The sequence below is a fragment of the Mobula hypostoma genome, chromosome 5 (genome assembly GCF_963921235.1).
Source record: "Mobula hypostoma chromosome 5, sMobHyp1.1, whole genome shotgun sequence".
Taxonomy (NCBI): Eukaryota; Metazoa; Chordata; class Chondrichthyes; order Myliobatiformes; family Myliobatidae; genus Mobula; species Mobula hypostoma.
In genome coordinates this window covers 135,420,519-135,433,327 of record NC_086101.1, presented here as the reverse complement: position 1 = coordinate 135,433,327, position 12,809 = coordinate 135,420,519, and the positions used below count along the sequence as shown (strand labels likewise).

At 42.0% G+C, this 12,809-nt stretch overlaps 1 protein-coding gene across 13 annotated transcripts in view; it reads right to left on the bottom strand.

Moving 5' to 3' along the window:
- The window catches only part of susd1 (sushi domain containing 1), a 185,706-nt gene that overhangs the window by 89,013 nt on the left and 83,884 nt on the right, over window positions 1–12,809 (bottom strand). For all 13 annotated transcript variants that reach the window (XM_063048967.1, XM_063048972.1, XM_063048962.1 and 10 more), the window contains 3 exons: window positions 11,454–11,633; window positions 8,134–8,313; window positions 1,560–1,739 (listed from right to left, as the gene is read on the bottom strand). In XM_063048967.1, coding sequence (XP_062905037.1) covers window positions 1,560–1,739; window positions 8,134–8,313; window positions 11,454–11,633 — 540 coding nt within the window. The remainder of the gene's footprint in view (window positions 1–1,559; window positions 1,740–8,133; window positions 8,314–11,453; window positions 11,634–12,809) is intronic.

Genomic DNA, 12,809 nt, shown 5'->3' with positions numbered 1-12,809 from the left:
CAAAGTACTAATTAAGTACCTCACTCACATTATCTGCATCCAGGCAAATGCTCCCCCTCCCCCACCCCCACCTTATCCTTCAGTGTTCCCATCCTCTCCCCAGTTATCCTCTTTCTGGAAGCATGGATAGAATGCCTTTGGATTCATCTCAATCCTTCTCACCAAGGACTTTTCATGGCCTCTCCTGCCTTTCCTAATTCCCTTTTCCAGTCCTTTTCTGGCTCCTTTCTACTCTTCATGTGTTTCCTTTGACTCAAACTTCCGAAGCTTTACATACTTTTCCTTTTTCTTCTTGACTAAATTCATCACCTCTCTGGACATCCAAGGTTCCCTTATCTTTCCATCACCATCCTCCCTTCTAACAGGAACATAGCTTTCCTGCACTCTGTGCAATTGATCCTCAAGCACGGTCCCTATGACTGACGTGGACCTGCCTAATTAACACTTCTTAGTTCCTGCATAATGCCTTCGTAATTTGCTCTACTCCAATTTAAAACTCTCCCACAAGGGCCGTACTTATCCATACCTATAGCTGTCCTGAAAGTTAAGGAGTTGTGGTCACTGTTCCCTAACTGCTCACCCACTGAAAGACCAGTCACCTGGCCAGGCTCATTAAATAACACCAGGCCCAGAATGGCCTCTCCTCTTGTTGAACAGTCCATATATCGATTGAAAAAACCTTCCTGGATACACTTAACAAATTCAGCCCCATCTAAACCCTTTAGACTAAGAAGATCCCAGTTTATATTAGGGCAATTGAAATTCCCCATGGCAACAACCCTATTATTTTTACACAGTTCCTTAATCTGATTACATATCTGTTCCTCACTGTCCTGGGGGGGGTGGTAATTAGGGGGTCTGTAGTACAATCCCATCAATGTGATTGTACCCTTCCTATTCCTGAGTTCCACCAAATGCACTCAGTGTCTGACCCTACCGTTATGTTTCCCTGTGATATTGTCTCTGATTAGAAGTGCACCTCCAACCACCCCCCCCCCACACCTTTTACCTCCTCTTCAAAAACCTGGTACATTAATCACCCATTCCTGCCCCTCTCTGAACCAAGTTTCAGTAATGGCCACAACATCACTGATCCATGCTCTTAAGCTCATCCCCCTTACCCATAATATCCCTAGCATTGAAATATACACACTTCAAACTGTCTGGCCCATCATACTTGTTATTTCAATTTTGCCTATCAATACTTTCCCTGACATCTACCTTCCTGTTCTACCCTACACTTACTGACCTTCTGCTCTGGTTTCCAGGCCCCTGCAAAACTAGTTTAAACTCTCCCGAGAAGCATCAGCAAAACTATCAGCTGGGATACTGTTCCCCTCCAGTTCAGGTGCAACCCCTCCCTCTTGTACAGGTCACCCCCTTCCCCAGAGAAGGTTCCAATGATCCAACAACTTGAAACCCTGTCCCCTGCACCATTTTCACACTCATCTATGCGGTCACCCCATGGTACAGGGGGTAAACCGGAGATTACTGTAGAAACAACGTGCGTACGACAATCCTGACAATCCTGCTCCTCTTTAGCAAGTCGTCATTGTTACCTGAACAATTGAAATGCGCTCCTTCCCACTGACCCGTCTCGGAACAAATCATTGTGCCATTTCCTCCTCCTCTCACAAAACCAGTCCTGCAACGGTATTGGATTTCAGTTCCGTAAGTCGTCTCTCTGACACGTAAAGACCACGCATTTGGTATGGGTGCTGGTGTTCCACAATCAACAGCTAGGAAAAAGAAAATCAGACCATTTAGGGACACCAATGTGTAATTATAAATTACAACAAAGATGATGTGGAGGTTTTCACACTGGAAGAAAAGCTGGGTTAAATTTCAAGTGCTGTAATTCCTGGTAAGTGATTTGAAAACAGTCTCAGTTTACCTTGACTTGTGAAGGACTCACCTTCACATACAAAATTCTGAGGAACTGAACAGGTCAGCAACATCTATGGAAAAGAGCACAGTCAACGTTTCGAGCCAAGACCCTTCAACAGGGCTGGAGAGAAAAAAAGCCCTTCACGTTTCAAGTTTGGACCTACGCACTGACCCTAGGCAGAGCAGGCTGAAGTGGTATCTCCTCTCACCCCCGCGTGGCGGACTAGACTCTGAACCATCACCCTACTTCCACAGTGGAGTTCTCCGATGGGCATTGCACTGTGTTCTGTAGCACGGTGCTGAGCTGCAGCAAGGTAGGAGTTGTTTAAAAGTAACTAAGAGTAGTGGTAAATTTCTGCAAAATGAAACACAAATTGGGACGGCCACGCCAGTAACACACACACCAATTTTTCCTACATAGTGTCACGCGAACCTTTGATTGAAACTCTGGAGGCACGTTGACGCTGCGTGGACACCTAAGCCCTTCAGGGACTCCGTCGGGCAATGCCAGCTCAGGGCCACCCATGTTGGAACCGCTGTGGAGGAGATGCCAGACGAGGATAGATCCAACCTCGGCTCCCGAATGGACAGGCTCACGTCTGCCCCTCCTGGGCCATACTTCGTCCTGAATCAAGCCAACTTCTCAGAATATAATGGCTCGGCCGACGCCCAGAACAAAATGGCCCGCGTTCAGAATGCCCAGAGCCCGTCGTGTTTGAAAAGTATACTAGAGTCCACAAGCTCCGATACGGCTTTGCCATGGTCCATCGACGCTGGAGGAGTGGCTTGACAAAAACCAATTAGAAGTGTGAAGAGAAAAACACCTGCCATATAAAACAACTGGAGGCAACTCTCTACTTTCCAGCAAAAGCCTTCACAAACTTCATGGTTTTCTGCAGAAATCACCTTTAGTCACAAAGAATTAAGGATAAAGAAGCACGTGCGTGTCATGAAGTTCTGAGAGAGGGAACAGACCCTTTTGCCCACCATGTCAGAACTAACTATTTGACACCTTTTTCACACCCACACCAACTTCCATTTATCTCTTGTAGCACCAGCTACTCCAGTACCTTGCCCCTAATTTTCCTGCTACCTTCCTATGCTGCAGGCAAGTCGCAGTAGCCAACCAATCTGCCAATCGGCATGGATTTGAGGTGTTGGAAGAAAATGGAGCCCCTAAGAGGTGCATATGTTTTTCCGAAGGAATGTGTTTACTGCAAATTAGCATTCTATACATTTACTCTGATGCTTAGTAAATTTTTGGTGGAAACCACAATTTACATGAGTACATCATACCCTAACTTTTTTCCACCAATGGGTATAGGAGTTCCACGCAGCTGATCTTCTTGAGAAATTCAGTATCAGATGTGGAAGCTGGTAAAAGCTGAACTTAGTTTCTTTGTTTTGGGAAGTAAAGGCAACAAATCATTTAACACAATCTAGTAGACTGATAAGTGTCCTGAGTAAACAGTCAGTTCAGTGAAATGGAAATTTTTTTTAAAATCTGCAGATTGTAGAAACAAAAAAATTGCTTGCAATAATCAGCAGATAAGACAGTGGCTGTGAGTGAGAAATGAGGTTAATATTTTAGGTCAATCAGAAACAAAAAGTTAAAAAAACTAGAATATTTCAAGTTGCAGACAAGGGACAGGCTGGAGAAAAAAGGGAATATGTGTGTGTTAGTGTGTAGACCAACAGAGAATAGTATAAATGGCTGATAGAAAATACTAGAAAGTACTGTGGGATCTGATTCCCAGGTTCTGTTAGGAATCCAAAAATGAGTGAAAATGTGTTGCTTCATGATTGTTTACTTTAAAGTTTAAACAAAGAAACAAATACAAAGCATATGAATCTAAGAGAATACAAGGAAACAAGATCAAAGAACAAAGATGACACTTTTATACCTGGGCTAAGACAAATTTCTGAAGTAAGGAAGGACCAATTAAAAGTCACACAGATGTCATGTGCTAACACTTAGCCAATGAAAAATGCAAAGCAGATAAACCATGATGTAACTGCTATTCTGCTTTTTGCCAGTAGGTGGAGACTAACCCCACATATTGTGAAAATATATGAGATAAAAAATATAAATTGTGTGTTAGTGAAAACTACAATTTTACGATTTTAGTCTTACATTAATTCAACTAATACCAAAAGCTTAAAAAAACTGATTCCTACAGAGCTGAAAGCTCATTCTGAATGACCAATCTGTCTGGAAAGGATTTGAATCACAAAAAAAATTAGAAGAACAGAGCACAGTGAGAAATTATGTTGGAAATATGAGATATAATCTGAAATAAAAGAGGATGCTAAAAATATCTAGCCAGTCAGGAACTGTGTGTGGAGAGAGGACAGACTTAAATGAGGAAATCCAGTTAGTCTCTATTTCTTATGATAAGAAAAAGCTGGGGCAATATGTTCTCATATAAATTATAGTTTCCACTAAAGATCTGATGAGTATCACACAGGACCTACATAAGAATGTTGTGTCGTTTGCATGACCACCCTGTCACTGTTGATGAGGCCAAAGACAGTGACGTGGAGATAGGTGTGGGATAGAGAATTGAAGTGATGGACAGCTGGAAGCTCAGAGGTGTTCCCCAAGTGGTCACCCAATCCATGTTTAATGCAGGAGGGACCGCCCCATGAGCACCAAATGCATAAGGAAAAGTGCAAGAGCACGGCTGCTTCACCTGGAAGCAGCGTTTGGATCCTTGGATGGTGGGGAAGGGGAAGGGAAAAAGGTTAGGCATTGCAACTGGTGCAGTAGCCCAGGGATGTGAGTGTCAGTGGAGATAAAGAGAAGGAACTGTCTCTTCAGAATTCTGAAGGAGGGAAAGAAATGCCTGGTGAGAGTCAAAGTAATAAAATGTATTTACATTCCAAAGGGATTTAAAAACACCCTGCAGCACAGAGCTCTGGAATTCAGAACTACAACAAGCTGTCTGTGTTAAAACAGCGTAACCAGCAGATTTTCCAGATTGTTGAATTTTGTTAATCCTCCAATATATCTTAAATTCCCTTATTTCAGATGCAGTGAAGTAGTAATATAGAAAATTCTCCAGTGAATGTGCTGAGTTTCAAAAGTGTATGACCCCCACTTCCTCCTTAAGCTCACCAGAATCCCATTTCTCGTGCACCTTGGAAACTCAGAATATTAACTGAAGAATTTTCTACATTACTATTTCACTACATTTTAAATAAGGGAATTTAAAACTTTGATAACATTCATTCATCTGGAAAATCTACTGGTCTGGCACAAAGTCTGTAGTGCTTCAAATTAATGGAGTTTTATTGAACCTCATTGCTTGCCAAGGACTTTATGACTCCAGAAGCTTCATAAATGCTTTGCACAAATTATGTTCAAAGTGCAGCTCTTGTGGAAGTAAACATGTCAACCAACTTGCAAAAATAATTCAGAAAAAAGGGCGCATGTTATCAGTGACTGAAGGAGAGACACTTGGAGGCAGTCTTTGTTTGCATTGTAAACTCTGTAGCTGAGTAGCTGGATGGGGCGCTGGCTTATTGTCTCTTCTGAATGATAATATTTCCAGCAGAACTCCAAACCTGCAGTGAGACTTTTAACCAACCGCAGCCAACATCAGAGCCATGTGACCATGCCTTGGTTGATAAAACGTACCCTTTAATAAAATATACTTTTAAAATATTACGATGCTGAGGATGTTCTACAAGTCTGTGGTGGCCAGTGCTATCATGTTTGCTGTTGTGTGCTGGGGCAGCAGGCTGAGGGTAGCAGACACCAACAGAATCAACAAACTCATTCGTAAGGACAGTGATGTTGTGGGGATGGAACTGGACTCTCTCACGGTGGTGTCTGAAAAGAGGATGCTGTCTAAGTTGCATGCCATCTTGGTCAATGTCTCCCATCCACTACATAATGTACTGGGTGGGCACAGGAGTGCATCCAGCCAGTCCACTGAGATGCAACACTGAGCGCCATAGGAAGTCATTCCTGCCTGTGGCCATCAAACTTTACAACTCCTCCCCTGGAGGGTCAGACATCCTGAGCCAATAGGCTGATCCTGGACTCATTTCATAATTTACTGGCATAATTTACATATTACTATTTAACTATTTATTACTATTTTCTATTACTATTCTATTACTATTTATTATTTCTATGACTATTAGTATTTACTATTTACTAATAGTAATATTACTATTACTATTTCTATTACTATTTATTATTTATGGTGCAACTGTAACGAAAACCAATTTCCCCCGAGATCAATAAAGTATGACTATGACTTTTGAGTAAATACAGGGGTGAGGTGGCAGAAAGAGTGGGGAAGAGCAGAATCCCGAATGTATTCATACCCAGAATTTAATTTTCACAGAAAATTGGGGCATGTTCTGGAGTTAGAGTACATAGCAAATATTAACTTCAGCAACCAATCTTTAGACCGGAATGAGGATTGTAGATTAAATTTAAAATGCAGCCCTGGACAAAAGTATCCTGAGCTGTGGACACCAGTTAATTGAAAACCAGGCAACGCTGATTAACATTCATTTTACGTGTTTGGAGTGTGGGTGCAAAGAAGGAGGTGTGAAAATTTTATGTAATTCAAAGGAAGCATTGTAATTGTCTTGCTGACAACTTTACTCTTTAGCATATAAAGTGTCATGTAATATTGGGTTGGAAGTTCTCTTCCTTTCAGAGTGTCTCATTTTGTTGAATAAAGCACTTCCATATCTGCTAGCTTCAGCGTCTCTCGTTGCAACATATACTTTTATTCAGATTTCGAAAGATTCTGAAGGTCTGACCTTCAGACTCCACGTTCGGTCGTTCCCACTGACCCTGTGCACAGAAGACTGCCCAGTCATTTCCTCTCATGTGCCTGCAGTCAGCTGAACACCGGTACCCCACTGTACTCCCATAGCTTGTGTGCTCCACAGGGGAAAACTCTGGGTCCTGTAACACTGGGGGCAAGCCACAATGAGCCACTGAGGAACCACATAATCCAAGTAGTTTAAGGATATTTCTGGTTATCACAGGGTGTTCAGCATAACCCCACCACCCCATCCCTGAGAATGACTGAGCAACTGAAACAGGCAAATATATATATATATATATATATACGTTTGTGTGCAATAAACAGTTCTTTAAGGTGCCTCTGCAAAAGAGGTCAAATTTGAAATAATTTACATGCACATGCTATAGCCTAAGCAGGCCTGGTAATCATTTGAAGCCACTTGTAAAGGTGTGGTTAGACAGTTTTGGCAGTCAGTGAATGTCACAGAGGATAAGCACATCAGGGATAAAGGAGAACGTGGTCAACAGACAACAGCAAGAGGTCTCCAGCAAGGTCCATCGCACAGGTTCACTGCCAGTAAACTGCTTCACCAGCATCGTAAAATTTCCAAGTCAGTGTTCCTTTGTCCTTACCGAGTGAGGTCATTCTCGACAGGCAGTGGGTTCCTTCCATGATTACCAAAGGCTCCTCAACAAATGAAGCACCTCTGTAAAACCGCTGACAAGTCCATACTCGAAAATGTCTAACTGACGCCAAGTCACCATTGCCAGAATTTGTGGGGACCACATTCACATTATCTGCGGCATGGAATCCTTCAGCACTCTACCTGAGCTTTGTACATAGCCCCTTTGTTACGTGTTCTGACTGTGGCCCCGACGTTTCACATTTTCCCACAAAAACAACAGATTTCACTACATATGCCGGTGATATTAAACCAGATTCCAATTCTGACATTTTGTTTTCACTGTTAGAGCTGCATTGCTGAGCTCATTACTGTGAGTCTAGAGTCACCTAGTGGTCAACATGGGTAAAGCCAGTAGGTTCTCTTCATGTGAAAACTTAACAGACTAGATAGCTTTTACAACAACCCTTCCTCATCACCACCAGTACAAGCTTTATATTCTTTATTTTACATGCTTCTGTCATACCTCTCTAGACTACTTTGTTACTGTCCCATTTCACTAACACAGCTTCTCACTGAGATTTTAATCAATTACAGGCAAGTTAGTTTGGTTCTAGTAATATTTCCACAACTTTCTTAAAGTCAGTTTGGCTTAGCAATATACAACACAGACTGGATTCATCTCCAAACCATATCATAATTTAATTTCTACAACTGGAGCATAAATATAGACAATTTCCCTTCAGAGGAGAGACAAGGAAACATGGTCAAGTTTAGCAGTACGATATGAGAATTTAGGATTTTATTAATACAAACTCAGTTTAATTCTAAAACATTCAGAGTACTAACCTTCACACTCCAGCCTTGCGCCTTCCCACTGACCCTGGGCAGAACAGACTAATGTTGTGTTTCCTCGGATATACAGGTAGCCGGCCAGGCACGTATACTTTGTCTTACTACCATAGGTTGTGTTTCTCGGTGGGTATTGCAGTGTGTTTTCTAAAGATGGGGGTGAGCCACAGTCAACAACTGAGGAGAAACAAAAAGAAATGACTTAGAGTCTATCGTTAGGGATTGGACACGGAATCTTGCTCTGGCATGTGCAAAATGAACGGCAGCTCCAAAGAGATTTCTGGAACTGTAGACAGTAGTTAAGTAATATTTCTCACTTTCAGTAGGAAATATCTGTTCATTTTCTATATCGGAGGCATATTGAGGTCATGTCTCTCATTTGCAGGATTTGAATTATTCTGTTTTCTTTGCCTCATTTTAGGGATTTTAAAAAATCTTTTGGCAGAATAATATTTGTGCAATTGTTAAACAAATTTATAAATCCTTGGTTTCCAGAGCAATAGCTAAATTGGTAATGACTGCAATAATAACTCCACATTCATAGTCACCCTTCAATGCCCGTGCTTTTATTATTCTGGGCTCCTTACAAATTACATGTCACTGCCTCGTGGTTTCTGTTTCATGTCCACAATGAATGTGATTGGTCAGTAATCTATGGCATAATACCTACATTTGAAAAGCATTTTATTAGAACAAGATTTTTAATAGGGTGGCATAGTTGCATGGTGGTTAGGGTAGCATTATTATAGAACCAGCAACCCAGGATCAATTGTCTGTAAGGAGGCTGGATGTCCTCCCCATCAGGGCATGGATTTCCTCTGGGTGTTCCAGTTCCTTTCCACATTCCAAAGACATACAGTTTAGTAGGTTAACTGGTCATGGGGCTGTAATTAGGCAGCTTGGGCTTGTTCGGAGGGAGGGAGGGAGGAAGGAAGAGAGCAAGGGAGGGAGGGAGGGAGAGAGAGAGGGGGAGGGTGGGAGGGAGTGAGGAAAGTTGGCTGGTTGGTTGGATGGACGGATGGATAAATAACGATACCTGGTTGGGTTTTTTCTGCCAGCATGGAAAAAAATAATAATATCGAAGTAGGTCTTTGGGGATGGTTTTCCAGTTGAGTTAAAATTAAAGAAATTAATATGTATTCATTTTTGATACACCAATTTTTGTCTGCCCCTAGTAATTTGTTTGATTAAAACCAGCAAATAATCTATAGATTAATCATTTTGAAAACAAGTTCAAACAAATTGACTAATTCCTCTTAATACCAGGAATTTTCTCTACAAATATATAATCCTGACAAATATCTGCACATGCCCAAGTTAATTCTTTCCCCGCTATAAATTCAATTGCCAAGTTCTCTTCTCACTTCTATATTCCAAGAAATCTTTAAAACTTGACCAATGTTGTTGTTGCCTGTCCCACTATCTGCCTTTGAGCTTCAGTGCGTGATAACTCTCCTGGAAAGTGCCTAGGAATATTTTGCTAAAGGCACCTTATAAAAGAAAGTAATTCAGTTGGCATATAAAGCCACATTCAGCATGTTTTGATTTTATATTCAGGAGTTCACTTACAAAGTGAAATTACTTATTCTATAGTGGATTTCAGGAAAGATATTAAGAGGGTAGATGAGAGCATCTTTCTGCTGGCTGGGGAATGTAGACCAGGAATCTAATGACATTGGTCTTTACAACTGCTTAGCTTAACTCCAATATTAACTACATTCAAAAAGAGACAGTGGATGTGAAACAACTGAGAGGTCCTTAATGAGAATAAAAGGTAGTATATAAATGCAAACATTTCATTCACTAGGAAGTACAGAATCAAATACACCCAGAGACACAAACCAATACAAACGGGTGTTTTAGCTAACATAGTCATAAAAAGCCTCAAAGAGGACCATAACCTTGTTGTAGGGTTTGGAGGCTTGTGTGCCTCAACGACCCGGAGAGCTATGTTGGCTGGAGTCAGGTCTTTATACTTTGGCTCTTGGTAGGGTCACCCATGCCAAACAGGTCAAAGGCTAGAGGCCAGACTAACACTGGTCCACTGGTCCTCCAGGTTCGGGGGTTCAGCTCAGGGCTAACAACCTTGGCTGGTCAAACGAATTTGTTACGGAAACAACAATGAAGAATCCTTCTACATCCGAGTGTGATGGTATTCCTGAGTCTCCACCTGGGACTTGCATGACTGACAGCGGTGAAAACCAAGAGGAAGCTATGAAGGAAGTCTTGAACACGGCCAGAGATTGAGGAGCTTCATTGCTGCCCTAAACACCAGTGGTAGTAAGTAAGTACTGTAAATCATAAGATGACAAAATGCACTGGGTTCATTTCAACAGGAACAGCATTCAAAGCCAGAGAGGCTTGGTTTGGCCACACTGGAAGTACTGTGAAACATTCCTGTCTCAATGTATAAAGCAAGATTTCAAAGTATGAGCGAAGATGGAAAAAATGTTTATGAATATGACACCAGAGTCTCAAGGGTACAGCTACTAAGAAAAGATTATTGTTATTTGAAAAAAGGTAAGACTAACTTGTGTCTTTATAGAGGCCTCTAAAAATAATTTATGGTTCCATTGAGAAGACAGAGAGAAGAGGACATGGAAGATCAAAATAGTCATTAACATATCCAGAGATCTAAGGAGATACTTTCAGAGTGGTGGGAATACGGAACTCAATACTGTCGGTGGTTGAGGCAAAAGCAGATGCATTTACATCTTCATTACTTTTATATATTTTATAATATACATTTACAGCATTAAAAGAGTTAAGTTAGGCAAACGTGAAGAAGGAATCTATTTATTTATTTATTGGGATACAGCACGAAATAAGCCCTTCTGGCCCTTCACGCCGTGCTGCCCAGCTATCCCCCGATTTAATCCTAGCCTAATCACAGGACAATTTACAATGACCAATTAACCTACCAACTGGTACACCTTTGGAATCAGTGGAAGGATATAGAGTGAAATCCAGTAAGTTATGTAGGAATGAGCTCACACCAGGGAGACCATGCACTGCTTGGTTTGAAAGGATGGCATCTGTGAGGTAGATTCTACTCAACGACCACTTAGACTGAAGGCTAAAAGGAACTGTGGGTGCTGGAAATCTGAAATAAAAATGAAAATGTTGCAAGCAGTCAGGCAGCATTTGTGGTGAGAGAAAGAGAGTTAAGGGTTCTACAGAGTGAAAAGGTGAGGAAATGATAAAGTGAAAGAAAACTGATGAAGAAATAAAACCTCACAAACATGGAGTACGTGCTGGATTTTATCTTCCTGTTATTTTAGCTTGAGTTTCATTTAGAAATGTTCTGGAGTTCCCACCTTGACAATTCATGCTTTGTCCTTCCCACAAACCCTGGGCAGAGCAGACTAATGCTGAGTTTCCTCTCACGTAATCGAAGCCGGGCAGACACTGGTACACCGCTGTGCTTCCATAGGTAGTGTTTGGTGGTGGGTTCCTCAGTGTGTTCGCTATAGCTGGCGGTGAGCCACAGTCAACAGCTGAGGAGTCACAAGAAGATTCGAGTTAAGATCATTTAACTGTCTGAAATTAAAGCACTATTACTGACGATTAAGCCTGGTTGTCTTGGCCATATCTTCTCACAACATTGAAGGTGGGCATTCAGCCCACTGAGTTTATATGCTAGCCCTCAGAACAACCTTAATCTCACATTCATTTCATAGGGTCTTAGGGCATGAGGAAACCCCTTCATCCCACTGATTACACAGTGACAATCAAGCACTCTGTAACCTATTCTGTCCCACCTTCCACCCACCATTTCTCCACTCACCCACCATTTCTCATGTCACCCACCTTATGGTTAATTTCCCGACATCTTTGGGTTGAGAGAGGAAATTGGAGCACACTGGAGGAAACTCACGGTAGTGTAATGGTTAGCGCATCAATGTTACACCTCGGGGCATCGGAGTTCAGAGTTCAATCCCAGCGTCCTCTCTAAGGAGTCTGTATGTCTTCCCCGAGGAAGGCATGGGTTCCCTCCAGGTGCTCTGGTTTCCTCCCACAGTCAAAAACAGAGCCGTTAGTAGGTTAATTGGTCATTGTAAATTGCCCCGTGATTAGTCTAGGAGTTGTTGGTGACATGGGCTTGAAGGGCCAGAAGGGCATATTCTGCGCTGAATCTCTAAAATCAAATAAAATAAGTCCCCACACTAACAGGTTTGAACAACAGAGACTACAGATGTTATCATCTGGAGCAAATAAACAAACTACTGGTGGAACTCAGAGGGCCGAGCAGTAGCAGTGGAAAGAAAGAAATTGGATGTCTCGGGCCAAGATTGCACTGGTACCCAGCGAATGGGTTTTATGGGACTGGTGCTCAGCCCAAAGTTCCTCCAGCAGGTCAGCAGGTTGCTGGAGCTACGAGAGAGCAGTTCTACTCTGGGTCTGTCTCCAATTAATCCAGCAGGAAATCTGAGAGAGTCTCCTAGTTAGAGAGAAGTGGCACTGCAGGCCTCTCTCACAGGGAGAGGAAAATATCAGAGATGTATTTCAGGGAAAATCAGAAATCTAAAATGAGCAAAATTGTAGAAAGGATATGAGATGAGGAAGCGTTGGGGAAAGATTGTGGGAAGCAGAAATACCAGAGTTGGCTGGCTTGAATGGGCTATTTCTGGGCCGTAACTTCTACATAATAGTTTTATACCAGAACAAATAGT